This window comes from Eschrichtius robustus, chromosome 13 (genome assembly GCF_028021215.1).
Source record: "Eschrichtius robustus isolate mEscRob2 chromosome 13, mEscRob2.pri, whole genome shotgun sequence".
Classification (NCBI taxonomy): Eukaryota; Metazoa; Chordata; class Mammalia; order Artiodactyla; family Eschrichtiidae; genus Eschrichtius; species Eschrichtius robustus.
This window is the reverse complement of record NC_090836.1, coordinates 80,910,630-80,927,770: the sequence shown is the minus strand read 5'-3', so window position 1 is coordinate 80,927,770 and position 17,141 is coordinate 80,910,630. Positions and strand designations below refer to the sequence as shown.

The 17,141-nt window shown below is 38.9% G+C and overlaps 1 protein-coding gene across 2 annotated transcripts in view; it reads left to right on the top strand.

Annotated features, from left to right (window-relative positions):
* Nucleotides 1-17,141, top strand: part of FGD6 (FYVE, RhoGEF and PH domain containing 6) — a 110,018-nt gene that overhangs the window by 4,187 nt on the left and 88,690 nt on the right. For both annotated transcript variants that reach the window (XM_068561551.1, XM_068561550.1), the window contains exon 2: nucleotides 1,425-3,849. In XM_068561551.1, coding sequence (XP_068417652.1) covers nucleotides 1,425-3,849 — 2,425 coding nt within the window. The remainder of the gene's footprint in view (nucleotides 1-1,424; nucleotides 3,850-17,141) is intronic.

Below are 17,141 nucleotides of genomic sequence, written 5' to 3'. Positions count from 1 at the left end.
TATTGGGAATTTGTATTAAGTCATTTTGGAAATACTTCATATCTTTTTTATTATAACATTATCCTGAGGAATTGAATGAGAAGGCATCTGTCATCAGGTGATCTTGGTTGAACACAGAGTATTAGGGGTTTGAGAAATTCTTCCTTGGTTGGTAAAAGGAAGTAGAGCACCCTACTCTTTTTTTTTTTTCCTCCCTACTCATGTCCCTGTAATATCTTCCCGGGTTGGAGTGTTGTGACTAATTTCCTTTGTTGAAAAGAAACTCCTCACCAAGTGAAGAATCAAAGCCTCTGTGTATTCAAGTACTTAAACAATGTCCAGCAGATGATATTTTGAAAGGTTTATGTTTATGTTTTTCACTAACTAAGTTTTCATTAAGCGTTAGATCCTGTTGGAGGAACAAACATAAGTATAAGAGGTATAAGATAAAATATGTTTTACCTTGTCTTGGGAAATATGACGGGGTGATAAGTGATAGCATAGGTAGAAAAACATAAAAGAACGTTAAAAAATGAGGATGTTCAGACTCTGTGTAACTTCATTTTATAGGTCTTTTGTGTGAAGCTTTTATTTAGGTTCCTGTAGGTTAGTGGCAGATCTTTGCAAATCTAGCACAGTGTAATAGGTGCTCATTGAGTCCTTTTTACATAATGCCAAGAAAGAATTACTACAATAGGAATCATGGTCATCTTTTAAATGCACTAGAATAGTGGTTATAAATGAAGGGTACACAGCGTAATCACCTGGGGTAGAGCGTAGGCATGTGACATTTTAAAAATAAATCTCAGTGAAGGATTATAATGAAAATTCCCATTTGACAACCCCTGCACAGAAAAAATACCAACCTTATCAAGAGCCTCAAATATTACAGTATCATTACTTTTCAGTTTGGAAAATTTCTGATTTCTGTATTCCTTTTTAGGTTATTTTGTGGTTCTAGTGAGATAGGTCATTGATAAAGGGCATTCATACAATTCTACTGTATGTCATTGAGATAGAAGAATATGTACTGCTTATTCACATGAGAAGCTTAGAGTTGCATCCTACATAAACCTTAGGCAGATTCAACTCTTAGCACTCAGCAAATGAACTGAAGTGCCTTCTCCTACATACGGATCTCAAGCAGAAGCTAGTTACTGTATTTCATTTAGTGTTGCCTGAAGATATGGTAATCCATTCCAGAGTTAGAAGAAAAACTGTATTGGACTTATTAAGCAATGTACAATATATCCAAAGCTATGTGTACTGGAACTGAAGGGCAATTTAAGGAATTTTCAAGAGTAATAATAGACTCTGTATAATATAATATAAACTACCTAGTAAAATGCAAGTTCAGCGTATTGTCAAAAGTAAAAATGTTATCAAATTTAATCATTTATCTTGTGCCTTGGTTTTTTGGTTATCAGATTTTTTTTCCTTTCTAGAGATTAAGAAGCCACCAGTGGCCCCCAAGCCAAAGTTTGTGGTGGCAAATAATAAGCCAGCTCCACCTCCTGTTGCACCTAAACCTGAGATCGTGGTTTCTAGTGTTCCACAGTCAACAAAGAAAACCAAACCAGCAATAGCTCCGAAACCAAAAGTTCTGAAGGCCTCACCCGTTCAAGACATCAGGCAGTCACCATCAAGGAAAATCATCGTGAACCTGGAAGAGCATAAACAGGAATTCCCTGAAAGCATTGACAACTCTAGCTGCAAAAACAGAGGGCATCAGAGCAGTGATTATATTTTACCAATGTGTTCCTGCCGTTCTGAGTGTAACCATAAGCTTGGAAATAGAGAGAATTTGTGTGTCAAGCAGCTTGTCTTAGGGCCCCTGGAAATGCATGAAAATTTAGAAAATAATAAAATTGGTGAGTCCTCTTCAGCTATAAAAACTCAGCGTAAATGTGATTCTAATGATGAAAAGGTCAAGAGCCAGAGTGAAGTAGTTTTAAAGGCAAACATCCTGGAAGAGAAGCTCAAAGATGTTTTAACACAACGAACGTCACCTTTTATTTTTCCACAGAAGCACAGATCCACAGACAGTCCAGAAATGAGTGATGGCTGTAATTCCAACAGACAATTCAGAATTGAATTTGCAGACTTGTCACCTTCCCTGTCCAGCTTCGAAAAAGTTTCTGATCATCACCATTGCCACCTACAACTTCCTAGTGATGAATTTCAAAATTTTGAAACTAGTCAGGGTGACAGTGAAAAAAGCAACACTTACTTTCATTCATCTGAACAAGAAGCTCTAGAAAATGGTAAAAGGAGTACTTTTTTATCTTCAGATAGAGATATTAAGAAATCAGAAGTCAAAGACCATGGTCCCTTGGAAATTCACTTAGTGCCATACACCCCCAAATTTCCAACTCCCAAGCCCAGAAAGACACGTGCTGCACGCCTATTACGCCAGAAACATATAGATACTCCTAGTGAAAGTACTGAAGAACCAGAGAATGTAGACAGTAGCTCTCCTTGTCTTTTTGAAGATAGTTTGAAAAACAATAAAATCAGTGGTTTTCATCGGAATGTTTTGTGTAACCAGGAACAGGTGGACAAAGTGAAGCCAGGAAATAAAAGTGAATTGAATGTGGACTTCAGCGGTGACAGACAAAACTTAATCAACTCACAAAAAGCTCTGTGTCCTGAAACATCTTCCTTTGAAAATATGGCATCTCCTTTAGAGACAGACTCTAATTTGAGTTCTGACAAGACAGGAGATGGTTCTAGTATGTCACCTGCTGTGGACAAAAGGACCAGTTTTATAAGATGCAGTACTCTATCTATGAGCCTGCCCAAGCAGCTCAGATTAACCTGCACCGAACATCTGCCTACTGCCTGTAACGCGGGAGTGTCTGTCCCTCAACTGCAAAAGGAATCTATGATAAAAGATGAAAGTTCCTCAAGAATTGTCCCCAAAAAACCTCAAAGACACAGCTTGCCTTCTGCAGGAGTGCTTAAAAAGGCTGCCTCAGAGGAGCTTGTGGAGAAAAGTTCTTATCCCTCAAACGAAGAAAAAAGTTCAGAGAAGGGTCTAGAAAGAAATCACCTTCAGCATTTATGTGCCCAAAACCATGGTGTGTCGTCCTCCTTTGATATGCCTAAACGGGCTTCAGAGAAGCCAGTGTGGAAATTACCTCATCCTATTATACCCTTTTCAGGGAACCCAGAATCCTTAAAGTTTGTTACCATATCCTCAAACAGTGAGCCTCCCACTGCCCTGACCAAGCCTAGAGCAAAATCATTATCTGCTGTGGATGCAGAAAGGTGCACTAAGCCTTGCAAAGACTCTCAAAAGAAGAACTCTTTAAAGAAGTTGCTCAACATGAAGCTGTCCATCTGTTTCATGAAGAGTGACTTCCAGAAATTTTGGTCCAAGAGTAGCCAACTCGGAGACGCAACCTCAGGCAGCCTTGCGGGTGGGGAGAGAAAAGGGAGTGAAAGTGATTGGCATGGCTTGTTGGTAGAAGAAAAGAGAAATAAACCCATTAAGGCATATTCGACAGATAACTATAGCCTGGAATCCCAAAAGAAGAGGAAGAAGTCTCGGGGCCAGACCAGTGCAGCTAATGGACCAAGAGCTGAGTCTTTGGATGACCAACTGCTCTCCAGGGAGTCATCCTCGCAGGCACCTTGCAAATCTGTTATAAGCGGCTGTGCACCGGAGTATGAAAATATACGCCATTATGAGGAAATACCAGAGTATGAGAACTTGCCATTTATTATGACTGTGGGGAAAACTCCAGAGCTGGAATGGCAGAATTCCAGCAGCGTGGAGGACACTGATGCAAATGTGTATGAGGTAGAAGAGCCATATGAAGCTCCAGATGGCCAGCTGCAACTTGAACCCAGACATCAGCATTCCAGGTAACACTTAGGTGTCAGACAGACACTACCCTTTTGCTTGCATCACTGAAATTAACCTTCAGCAGCCCTGTGAGGTAGGTTAAGATCTCATACGTGGGAAAAATATCACTTCCTGAGGGAGTGGTTTAGTTAAGCGTATATTAAATTGTTTCCAAAGTGCAGTCTCTTTTTATCATATAGTCGGGATGGGTGTTTGCAATGCAGCCTTTAAGTAGTTGACTTATTTTAGTAGCTGATTCAAAGAATTTGAACCAGTAGTAGTAGTAGTATAGGTACTACAAGGAACACCTAGAACAGAGACATCCCATTTCCTCTAATGCACCAACTTGGAAGTCATAGCAAGAACCTACGGGAGGAAATTGGCCAATTCAATGAGGTTTATTTGCGAGGTGTAAGAAATCTGTGAAGTTTTTGAAATCTGTGTTTACCTATGTTGCCCTTGTCAGGTAAAACCTCTAAATTTGCAAAATTCACTACTCTTTGAGGATTAGTTATTTTACTTGTTGAAGGCTAATTAACTTCAGATGGGCATAGGAAAAATGCAGGAAAAACATAATTACTGTCCTTTCTCACTTTTGTATGTGTACTTCCTACCTCTGGTGTACCTACTTCATCTGTCTTAACTGAAACCTTGCACATTCTTGATGGTCCTGCTCAGCAATCCTTTGCATCGAGAAGCTTCTACACTTAGTGGGAAGTGTTTATTTCCTATTCTGACTTCCCAGTTATGCTGTGGTATCCTTTATCTCAGTCTGTTTTATGGTAGAATTGTCTGATTGGTATTCGGTTTTAAGCTCCAAGAGTTCTAGTCATATCTTTTTGTCCTGCATAAGGCCAAGCAAGGGGCTTAGTAGGAATCAGTAGATGTTGGTTGAGTATATGAGAGAATGAGTGAAAGAGAGGCAAAGGAGGTTACTGTGGGAGGAGCTTCCTTCTCTCTCCGTAGTCACAAAGGGAGCCTTGGCATTGTACTTAAAGTGTTTTGTGTTTAACACGAAGTACACAGACCCTTTTTGAAGTCTTCATATTCTTAGGTTACTAACTTCAAGCCTTTGAGTGCTTAGGTCTTAAAATAGGACTTCTTAGAAATAGTAACACATGTGGCACATAGTAAGGGCTCAAAAAAAAAGGATTATTGGGTGAATTGAATAAATCAAATTATTAGGCAAAAATCGCATCAAGGAAAGTAAATTGTTCTTTTAATTTTCAGATGGTCTCCTAGCACTTTTCTTTACTCAATCCTCTCTGCCCTTCCTCCTTTAACCCTTAAAAGACTTACCTTCCTTATCTTACTTCCTTTTCTCATATCTGACTCCATTCTGTTTACAACTGTCTACTCTCTGAATGTTAGTACCTAGGCAAAAGCCTCTCCCTTGGCATAAACATTTCAATGGAGAGTGGAGTTAAGTATCCAACTTAAAAAAAAAAAAAGTCTATTTTCATGCCTGCTCTTCTCACCATGGGACAATTTTGTTGGTACTGCCCTCCTTTTAACAAGTTTTTGTGTATTATTTTGTGTGTGTGTGTGTGTATGTAAGGAATGAATTTGGCTTCTTTGTGACATACTACTATCCTTAGCTAAGATGGAGTTTTTCCTTGAAATTGGAGGTTTGGCCCTTAGTGTAAGTTTCCTGTTGGCCCTCAGGCTTAATCTGAAGGGTTTGTCATTATCTCTAACACAAGCTGTAAATTTCTAGAACTTGTTCTTATGCCTTTAGGGCACTGCTGCTCGGGTGGGGGGAACCAGCATGGAAGGGGTTAATGTTCGCAGCCAGCTGGTGCAGCTGGATGGCATTCATAAGGAGGGTTCTTTCTCAAGGCTACAGGAAACCGAGGGCGGCTTTGGACAGGTTGAAGCTGTCAAGTAGGGCAGCCTGGTGAGGAGTGGGTGAGCTCTGCTTTTGAATTTTGCTTTCCATGGAGATTTTTGTTTAGGCCTGGAGCAGGGAGGCCTAAACAGCCTTGAGATTCCTAAAATGTGCCAGCTGAATCAAAAGCCTTCAGTCATAGGGCTATACTAACGGTTTTGCCTGGGAGGTTGTACCTTTTGTAAACAACATCACATAGAAAGAGAAAGCAAAATTCAAGCCTTCATGAGGAGGACACCTGGCCACCCCAAAGTAAGGTAAATGAGAAGTGGGGCATCTGTTTCAGGTGAGCTGAGTGGATCCAAGTGGAATCCTGTTTGGGAATATGGCTGTTGAAAATATAGATCTGTGTTTTAGAGTAATTAACTCAAAATCCAACACCCTAGTTTTCTAAAATGATAAGAAAAAACACAGATGAACCCTGATTAAGATTCTTCTGCTTAAGTGAATCAAGAGAGTGTCTTTAACAGTTTCTTAGGCCTTGGGGAAGAGGTTTTGGATCTTACAGAGGGGACTGGTTCAGAGACTAACTAGTTTTACCGAGTCTACATATATAACCAAGAAGATTCTGGATTAGTAAACAGACATTTGCCAAGCTTGGGGTAACCCATATGGTCACCTTCTTTAGAGTATAGATGTTTCATGAATCCAACTACTTAACATTTACAAATTTATAACAACGTGTTTATAACTTATCAGGAAAGAATTGCTGGCAGCCCCCAATTCCAAAAAGGATTGTGTTCTAAAAGTTCATGATAATTTGGAACTCAGAGTGTGTTTTCCAAAGAAACAGCTGTGGAAATGGTGGTAAAGGTCCCAGTTTAGTCCCCCAATTATATTAACCATTACTGCACTGGCTTCCCCTTCCCGCTTCCCAGGAAAATTCTTCCTCTCTGTGCTTTGTGCTGATGCAGGAGAGTTGGCCAGGGTGGAGTTGAGCACCGGGATGTCAGTGGAGCAAATCTGCTGCTTCTGAGGCTACAGGGTTTGTGGAAAGGGTGAGGTGACTAAGGAAAAATGAGGAAATTGGGGGCTGGGCTTGCGGTGAGAAAGACTGTAAGGCTCTGAAGGCACTGCGAGTGATAAGGAGAAGGGAAGGGCTGGGTGGTTGGGAATTAGGATGCAGTGGATTTGCTTTCCCTCCTTTCTTCTTTATTATTCCTATCCCTCCCCTTTCACCCTCCCCAGTCTCCTTTCTCCTGAGTGGAAGAAACTGAGGGAGGGGGCCTGGATGGTAAGGAGTGGCACTAGGAAGCCTGAATGGCCAAATCTCAAGGTGAAGGAGGGTAAAGCCAAAGAAACATAGCTTTAGGTATTCCCAGGTAAGTCATCATTGGCTCTGGGTTCTCAGAAGCAGTTTTGTCTGAAGTAAGATTGTGAGCCACTTAGGAGTATTCCAGTACGTTTGGGGTATAGTTACCCTCTTCCTTGATATGTTTTAGACATAATAAATCTAAAACAACTATCAGACAGTGGGCCTTTTTCTCTCACTGGCATGCAGGTGATGAGTGCTCATTTACTACTATTATTTAAGAAGTGTGATTTCCATAAGGAAGTTCCTCAAGTTTGGGCTTCTGATATTAAAGAGGGACAAATCGCAAACTATTTGTGCCCAAACATTGGAATTTTCCTCTTAAAAGTGTAGCGTATTTCTTGATTCTATAACCAAGAAAAATTTTCCCTGGAAACATTCCAGGTTTTTCCTCTGTTGTTTTAGTTTGTTCTTATTACAAGCACTTCGAAGAAAATGTGTGGTAATTGGGTTTTCCTGGGTAACGTAGCAAGTCCGCAGTTTATTTACTGCCCAAGGCTGACCCTGTGTCAAGCACTGTGCATTCAAAGGTGGAAGGGGGTGCTACTCCCTAGGAGTTTCTGCCCAGTGAGGTGGCTCAGTTGTAGGACAACATGGTTTTGGTAATCCAAGCTTTGTCTGAGTTATATCCCAGGCAGGGTGTATGACTTCACAGAGATGGTGACACTTGACCTAAGGCTTATAAAATGGACATGATGGGATTTGGCATTTAGGAGGTCATTTTCTAACCTGATTAAGAGCAGTTTCATTGTTGGTTTTCTCCCTATTTCAAACACAAAACTGGGCTTAAAGAGCTGCCGAGTGGTATTTCAAGTCTCAAATCCCATTATGGCATTTGTGTTATAATTCTTCAGACCCAGTCTAGAAGCTATCTCTCTTGGGTTGCATGTACCATCTAGTAGTATTGTTGGATTTTAATATAATGATGAAAGTATAAATTAATAACCCTAACGAGCATTTCCATGGTTGTCATAGCACCAGTGAGATTAAGCACAGTTAGAGGGTGAGGGTTGGGACTCATGTGTCTCAACAGCAGCCCTTTCCTGTAAGTTATTTTCAGCATCAGCTCAGGAAATATCAAACATTTGTATGGCTCTTTAACTCTGTGTTTCTTGTGTTGGAACCATAGCCACACAGGTTTGGCAAATCTATTTGTTTACATACTTACCCTACATTTGAAACTGCGGATTTTTATTTCTTGGCAGTAAAGCTTTTCTTTTTTCCTTTTAAATATGTATTAGGAATTAGTTAAAGTGCAGTATTTTGTCCAACTATATTACTTTGGTCTCATTCTTGCCAAAACAGAATAAGTGATATTTTATCAAATATATATGTTTGTAAGTGATAGAACGTCACTTTATACTTTTAGAGTGCATATTTTTAGCCAGAGATGGAAAAACAAACATCCTACATTGTGATTGTGTGTACACACACACTCACACACACACACACATGCATCCTGTCTTCCTTGGTAAAAATACATTGTTTTGAGATAGCTTATATTTGCACATTTGGGAGAAAAAAGGTGGCATTATTTTTTTTTTTTTTTTTTTTAATTTTATTTATTTATTTATTTATGGCTGTGTTGGGTCTTCGTTTCTGTGCGAGGGCTTTCTCTAGTTGCGGCAAGCGGGGGCCACTCTTCATCGCGGTGCGCGGGCCTCTCACTATCGCGGCCTCCCCTGTTGCGGAGCACAGGCTCCAGACGCGCAGGCTCAGTAACTGTGGCTCACGGGCCCAGCCGCTCCGCGACACGTGGGATCTTCCCAGACCAGGGCTCGAACCCGCGTCCCCTGCATTGGCAGGCAGACTCTCAACCACTGCGCCACCAGGGAAGCCCGGCATTATTTTTTGAGATAATTGATTGGTTTTCCATTGCTAGGTTTTTATTAAATTTTGAATAGTAAAAATCAAATATGTATTTTAAAAATTTAGCCAAGGTTCTCATTTTGTTTTCATAAAATTGCAATTAAAAGTTGTATCAGTGATTTTCAAAAAAGAAAACACTGAGCAAGGAGGTGGAGCTGGGGCACAGGACCATGGAGATCTGCCCAGTGTGGTGTATCTTGGCGTGGCTTTTCAGCATTGCGTGGTCCAACTGGATCTAACCCTCCAGGTGGCAATGACACACACACAGCCCTAACAGTTCGCAAGTTGGGAGAGGGGTATAGGTTTAAATGCAGGTGGTTTGAAGGAGGGATGTTTAATAAAGGCTTTGATTTAATCTTGAAAAAAAATTATATCAGTGGGCTTCCCTGGTGGCGCAGTGGTTGAGAATCCGCCTGCCAATGCAGGGGACACGGGTTCGAGCCCTGGTCTGGGAAGATCCCACATGCCGCGGAGCAACTAGGCCCGTGAGCCACAACTACTGAGCCTGCGCGTCTGAAGCCTGTGCTCCGCAACAAGAGAGGCCCCGATAGTGAAGAGGCCCGCACACCGCGATGAAGAGTGGCCCCCGCTTGGCGCAACTAGAGAAAGCCCTCGCACAGAAACAAAGACCCAACACAGCCAAAAATAAATAAATAAAAGATTACTATAAAAAAAAATTATATCAGTGAGATAGAAATTGCTTTGCAAAATGAGATTCTGACCTATTTTCTGGAGAAATGTTCCCAACATGAACTTTTTGGGAAAGGGCAGATGTGGGAAGGATGACAAAGAGGGCCTTCATTCTTTTCCTAAGCATTTTAATTCCTGTAAGGACCTGATAGATAAAGATAACCAGACAATCCATCAGTCTGTGAACGGATTAATCATATTAGTAGGATGTTTGGAACCTAATGAATTTTTGCAGTAGAAATAACCAGAGTAGGAGTTGGGTTCCCAGCCAGCCCACAAGAGTATTGTTAGTATATGAAAAATGCAATGGAAAGTAACAGGAAGTGAGACTGGGACAATAGCATTAAAACAGAACAATAATGTTAAATAAATCGTTTTTATGACTGTTAAATGCTGGTGTATCCAAAGAGGAAAAGGTTAATGTGTTGATGAGGAAAATATTAAGGGAGGAGGGAACAGGATGAAGAGGTGGAGAAGATGACCTTTGGCTCACCAGTCCTCCAGGTGGTTCAGGGGAATTCCAGATGCAGGCTCCTGTTCAGACATAAGGGGATGAGTATATTCATATTTCAGGTATTCATAAGTAATGCCTGTGCTTGTATGATACTTTGGTAAGCTTTCTGTGTTCTCCCAGACATTTCTTTTAAATGCATCATCTTTTCCTGGAGTTGCATAGATTAATTTGGTATTTAGGGAAAGCCCTTTATTTAAAAAATAGACATGTTTATATGAGCCTGTTTATTTTAATACTTTCTTGAAACTATATTAGGTACAAAGAGAAGGTCGAGTCATGGTACTTTTGGGTGTGGGAAGCTACAAAGCAGTGCTGACCTTTTTATTAAAGACTGAGTTTAAAAGTTAAGTTCAAGAATGGAACTGCCGAATTTCTTCTGGGTGGTATGGAAAAACTACTTTGGTGGTTTGGTCTGGGTCTGGTAATTGTGGATCTGTGGAGGGAAAAGAGTATTTGCAAGTAGTTTTGACATCAGGCAAAGACAGCCTATCACCGGGGCTATAAAAATTGGGTCTGTAAAATAGACTATCCATGGAGTAAAGTACTGTGATAGTATTTCCAGAAAGGACAGCTGTCTTCCGCAGTTTTCATTCAGTTTTCTCATCCCTTCTTATTTGCATGTATTATAGATCCATTCTGGTTCCATGTAAGTGTGAATTGGAGTAAGGCTGTATTAGGTATTATTACCCTTTTATATATAAAGAAACTGAAGCATAGTGGTAGTGACTTCAGGGAAAAGGGGCAAAGATGGGAATGCAACTGGATTAGTGGTTCTGAGCCCTAACGTTCAAGGGTCTGTTTACCAGACTATCCCATTTATCAAAGTGTTTTGGTTTCTGCTTCAGGAAAGGTAAAATAATAAACACTGAACAAAGCAAGTCAGTTTCCCCTGAATGTTTGGATAAAAAATAAAAGGAAAACAAACACATTTAGCCTTTTTCTGTTTGAAATGATGTAACTGCTTGTTCTTTTAGCTCCTGTGGATTCTGTTGAAAACTTTGTTTTACTTAGATCATGTATTTTTTTAAAGTCAGTTTCTTGGTAACATATTTATAACAGTTGATATACTTTGGCATATGTTATTATCACTTGAAACATTAGGAATTAAAGTATAGACTTGGTTTTTAATAAACTTAGAATAGCTTGGTTTTTGTTTTGTGGTTTTGTTTTTTTTTTCCCCCCTTAATCTGATAGGCAGTTCTGATTTGAATTGCATGGCAACTGTAATTTCAAATCCAGGAAAGAAGATATAATGAATAAATAAGGAGTAACTGGTAACTGTTTTTTTCCCTCTTTTTGTTGGTCTTTAGATGTATCTACAGTCATAAGTAAACAGATTTCAATTTAAATGAGTAGTTTTTTCACTACTTAATTTTTCTTTCAATAGCTTCACTATTAGAAACAGGAGAATAAAGCACAGTTCCTCTCTAATGCTGTTAGGTTGCGGGAAGGACTCTGGAGAGGGGAAGGAGGGGTAAATAATGAGATCGTTCACTAGTCCAGGTATGATTTATTTGTTAGCAAAAGTTGGGGTGAAGACATTTAAATGAGGGCCTTTGGGGTAGTTTGAAAAATTTGGAAAGTATGTCTTTTAATGGCTTTAGGTCAAATGTAGCCATAGAATCATTAAAGTTTAAAACTAAAGGAGTCATTACAAACCATTCAACCCAGCCTCCTCATTCACTGATAAGACCAAGCACAGCAAGACTTGTTGACTTTGCCCACACCACAGAGATGGGAAATTGCAAAACCATGGCTCCAACCTGGTGCTTCAAAATACCACGTTGCCACTTCTAACGCTGCTGTGGAAGCATTACAGAGACTGCAAGATTTAGAAAACTCAGCTGATCTTAGTTGCAGAAAGTTTCAGGATTGCTTGTACCATTGCTTTTTTTCTCCTGCTATGACAGATATTGTTCCCCCTATCAGGAAGGAGGGCTGCCGCACAGCTGCATGTGAGCATAGGATTATATGACTCCTATTTTTTAAACGGTGATTTCAGGGAGGTTGAGTGTTCAAACGAAGCGGAAACTTTCAGCCAACAAGTATCTGATGCTGCTAATATATGTTAGTATATTAGTATTTCTTCCCTTCAACTCTGATTCTCACCATCAATCCAGTTTTTTCCCCACTTCACCGAAACTTTATTTATCAGACAATATCAAGGATAAGAAATGCTGTTAACATCAGATAGCATGGATTCCATGTTTAATAGTAACAGCTACTATTTACTCCATATTTCTGACATGCTAGGAGCTCTCACAAGAATTATTTAGTCCCTATTATCCTATAAGATAGATAATATCTTCTATTACAGATGAGGAAACTAAGACTTTAATGAGGTTTAGTAACTTGCCCAGGGGCACACAGCTGATATTTAGATAAACTGAGTCTGGAACCAAGTTTTCTGATCCTGAGACATAATGATTTTAAATCAGAACATGTTCATATTACAGAGTTCTGTCTACCCAGGGGACCATGATTGAAAAAATATTACTGTCCCCAATTTGTTCACTGTCTAGAGGGAAGACACGGGGACACCTGCAGTGATATGTATAGAATTTAATGAGCAGTTTCAGAGGCTCTTTTCATGCAAAAAGAGCTCGTGAATTGGAAAGGTTTTATCGTTAGGAAATAGATACTTCAGTCTTTGAAAATGGAAGTAATCATGCCATGTTTGCATTTGGTCAAGTTAGTAGTGGTTACTCTTCAAAAGTTAAAATGGTTTCTGTCATTTACCAGTTGCATGTGGACATCAGTGACACAGAAAAGAATTATGCATGTCTCATATTTCCCCAATGATTTACCTGACACTTGCTTTTTTATCTGTTATCCCAGTTCCTCATTTCATTTTCTGTCAAGTACTTTCTGAGCTCTAAAGCACTGTAGTTTAATATTAATTACTATTTATGGATTCCCCAAAGTAAATAATTTTGTAGGGCTGAAATACCTCTTATGATAACATAATATCCTTATTATCTTAATGAAAAATTAGATTTAAGTGAATGGTAGGGTTTTTTCCCCAAAGAGGCAGGTGATACACTCTCCCTAGTTGAAGATTAGAGGAGGTAGGATTTCTGGAGCCTTTTGAGTTATGAAAGTATAAGACCTGGAAACTGGGCAAGGGAGCACATTCAGTTGGGCTGTAGGTTGAAAGAAATTGATAGATAAAGCATTTCTAACATTGCTGGGACCGCTGACACGGGTCACAATCACTGACCCTCTCCACCTGCAGGCTGGCAGAATCTACCTCCAAGGGGAAACTGATTGAGATGCCTCTTTGTGACTTTTTAATTCAGCATCTATGTTCATCCTGTCTAGGCTCAACTAAACCTGGCTAGTCTTCATTTTAAGCAAATAATGCTATAAATCATATTATAGAAAACATTTAAATTCCTTCTGTGCACATCCTACTGGAGATTTTAATACTGTGTTGGCATAAAATAATTACAGTACTTATTTTATAACAGACTTCTCTGAAGCAAGCCTGGTAAAACCTCTACTTGGCTGTTAAAGGTAGATACGTGTATATGAAAGTACTCAAACTGTATTTCATATTCAATATCCTATAATTCTAATGTTTAATGAATTTTAAGTTGTTTTCTCTCAATTTAATCCAAATTAAAAATCTACCCAGAAATAGCTACACAATTGGCTTCATCATCAGGATGTTTCACTGTCAAAGGCATGTAAATCAAGTTTTTAGTCTACAAACGTAGATACATATATGTTTTACTGCTCTACATCACGTGTTTGCTGCCTCTCCTCTTCCCAATGTTTTATGCTAAAACAGAAGATGGAAAAGGGACAGTGGAGTGGTACTGCTTTGAAGGCTTTTGTTCTAAGAGCCAGCTGAAATCCCATGGCATCAATCTGCCACTTTTCCATGACTCTGATGCCCAAAGACTCCTACCTAAAGACAGTTGCTTTCAAAGGCATCTGGTTCTCATGTAAACATAGTGACATTTTAACTGCTAGAGGGATATTTTCAAGTGATTTTATTCCCTAGTGGCTAATCAGTGACTTTAGAGAGAGTTGGGTTTTTAGATTTCATTTTATAGAATTTATATGGAGAAGTTTAGTAAAATATAGATTTTTACTTTTATAGAAATTGATAAACTTAATTTTCCTTTGGATAAACCAGAAACCAAATAGTTACTGTTACCTCTTATTATGCCCTTCTCTCAGGCTGGTCTCAGCATTTGGAAATTGCAGGAGTGAGGTGGAATCAGACTAGAAGTCAGAGAAATTAAGGACATTAATTTCCTATCCACAAGGAATTTACAATCTGGTTTACTGTTTTTTGATTGAAATTGCTATTGATATAACTGTAGATTCACATGCAGTTGTAAGAAATGGTACAGAGAAAAACTAGCTATACTTTAGCAAGATTCCCTTACTGGGAACATTTTGCCCAACTATAGTAAAATAGCACAACCAGGATATTAACATAGATACAATCCACTGATCTTACTTAAATATGCTCAGTTTTACTTGTACTCAGTGTGTGTATATGTATTTAGTTCTGTATAATTTTATCAGGTGTGTGGTTTGTATGTACACAATCACAGTCAAGATACCATACAATCCCATCACCACAAAGCTCCTTCTTGTTGCCCTTTTATAACCACACCCCCCTCCCACCTACCTCACTCCCCAATCCTTGGCAATCAATACTCATTTCAAAAATGTTATACATGATAGAATCATACAGTATGTAACCCTTAGGGATTGGCTTTTTTCATTTAGCATAATTCCTTGGAGATTCATCCATGGTGTTGCATTGCATCGATAGCTCTTTCCTTTCTATTGTTGAGTAATATTCCAGTTAAAGGACATACAGTTAAAGGGCCATTTCCACTGTTTGGCTCTTACAAATAAAGCTATAATGGACATTCATGTAAAGGTTTTTGTGAGAACATATATTTTCATTTCTCTGGGATCAATGCCCAGAAGTACAATTGTGGGTTATATGGTAACTGTATGTTTAGTTTTTAAGAAGCTGCCAAATTGTTTTCCAGAGTAGCTATGTCGTTTTACTTTCTCACCAGCAATGTGTGAGTGATCCAGTATCTCTGTATCCTCGTCAGCACTTGGTGTCTGTCACGTTTTTATTGTAGCCATTCTGATAGGTGTGTAGTGACATCCCATTATGGTGCAATTTGCATTTCCTTAATGGCTAATGATGTTAAATATCTTTTCATGTGCATATTTGCTATTTGTATTTCTTCTAAGGTGAAATCTGTTTCTTCTGCCCATTTTCTAATGAGAATTCTGGTTTTGTGTTTTAAAGAATTATTTTGTAATTAAGCATCATTTGGTGGCCTATTCCCTGGATGATAAAATTCAAACTCCTTAGCTTAGTATATAAGACTTTTTGTGGTCTGGCCTTTCTAATCTCATGGTCTTACCCATTTATATAAGACTGACCAACATTCCTAAACACCCTATTCCTTTTCATAGTTTTGTTCTACTACCTGACATACCCTTTCCCCCAGACAGATTATCTCTCAACCCTGTAGACCTTATTCAAAAGCTACCTTTCAAGGAGGTCTCCCCTTCCAAAGTAGGAAAGGTAACAAAATACCTCTACTTCCACCTATCTACTTATCTACCTACTCAGTTCTATTTTTCTTTCCAGTACTTCCTATTCCTGTCAGTAATTTCTATTTATTTATTTGCTCATCTGTCTCACCTACTAGAATATGACCTACATGAATGAAAGGCGCTTAATTTTTTTTTATTGAAGTATGGTAGATTTACAGTGTTTTATTAGTTTCAGGTATACAACAAAGTGATTCATTTAAATATATTTTTTTTTTCAGATTCTTTTCCATTATAGGTTATTACAAGATATTGGATATAGTTCCCTGTGCTATACAGTATATCCTTGTTATTTATCTCTTTTATATATAGTAGTGTGTATCCGTTAATCCCAAATTCCTAATTTAGCCCTCCCCACCCCCCAGTCCCATTTCCCCAGTGGTAACCATAAGTTTGTTTTCTATGTCTGTGAATCTATTTCTGTTTTGGAAATAAGTTCATTTGTATATTTTTTTAGATTCCACATATAAGTGATATCATATGACATTTGTCTTTGTATAACTTACTTCACTTAGTATGATAATCTCTAGGTCCGTCCGTGTTTCTGCAAGTGGCATTATTTCATTCTTTTTTATGGCTGAGTAATATTCCATTGTGTATGTGTGTGTGTGTATGTGTATGTATGTATGTGTGTGTATATATATATATATATATATATATATATATATATACCACATCTTCTTTACCCACTCGTCTGTTGATGGGCACTTAGTTTGCTTTCATGTCTTGACTATTGTAAATAGTGCTGCTGAGAACATTGGGGTGCACGTATCTTTTCAAATTATGGTTTTCTCTAGATATATCCCCAGGAGTAGGATTTCTGCATCATATGGTGACTCTATTTTTAGTTTTTTAAGGAACCTCCATACTGTTCTCCATAGTGGCTGTACCAATTTACATTCCCACCAACAGTGTAGGAGGGTTCCCTTTTCTCCACATGAGAGGCACTTAATTTTGTTACATTGCTTTATCCCCAGGGCCTAGAACAGTGCTTGGCATACAGTAGGCACATAGTAAATGTTTTTTGAAGGACTGAATGAGCAAGTGAATTTGTGGATACTTGTGTTGCCACTCCCTTCCATAGCATATTGCCTGGCATATCCTGTTTGTAGCATTATAAAAGTAATAGCTAACATTTACTGTATTGACTCTATACTAAGCAGTACAAGGCACACCTTTCCTGGTTCAATGATTGCACAACACTAACTTATCCTTCTACCAGAGCTTTATTAACCTTACTCTTACCACTCCCTCCAAAAGAGGAAACATGAGGTACATGAAATATAAGAATAAATAGTGTAAGAGATTATAAGCACATTTGTATCCTTGGCCCCAGCACATTCCTGGCACAAGCCAGGTGACCATAGGTGGTCACATCTGAGTAAATAGTTGTCAGGTTATATATTGCTTTTACTTGCGTGAGGTCAGAATCCAG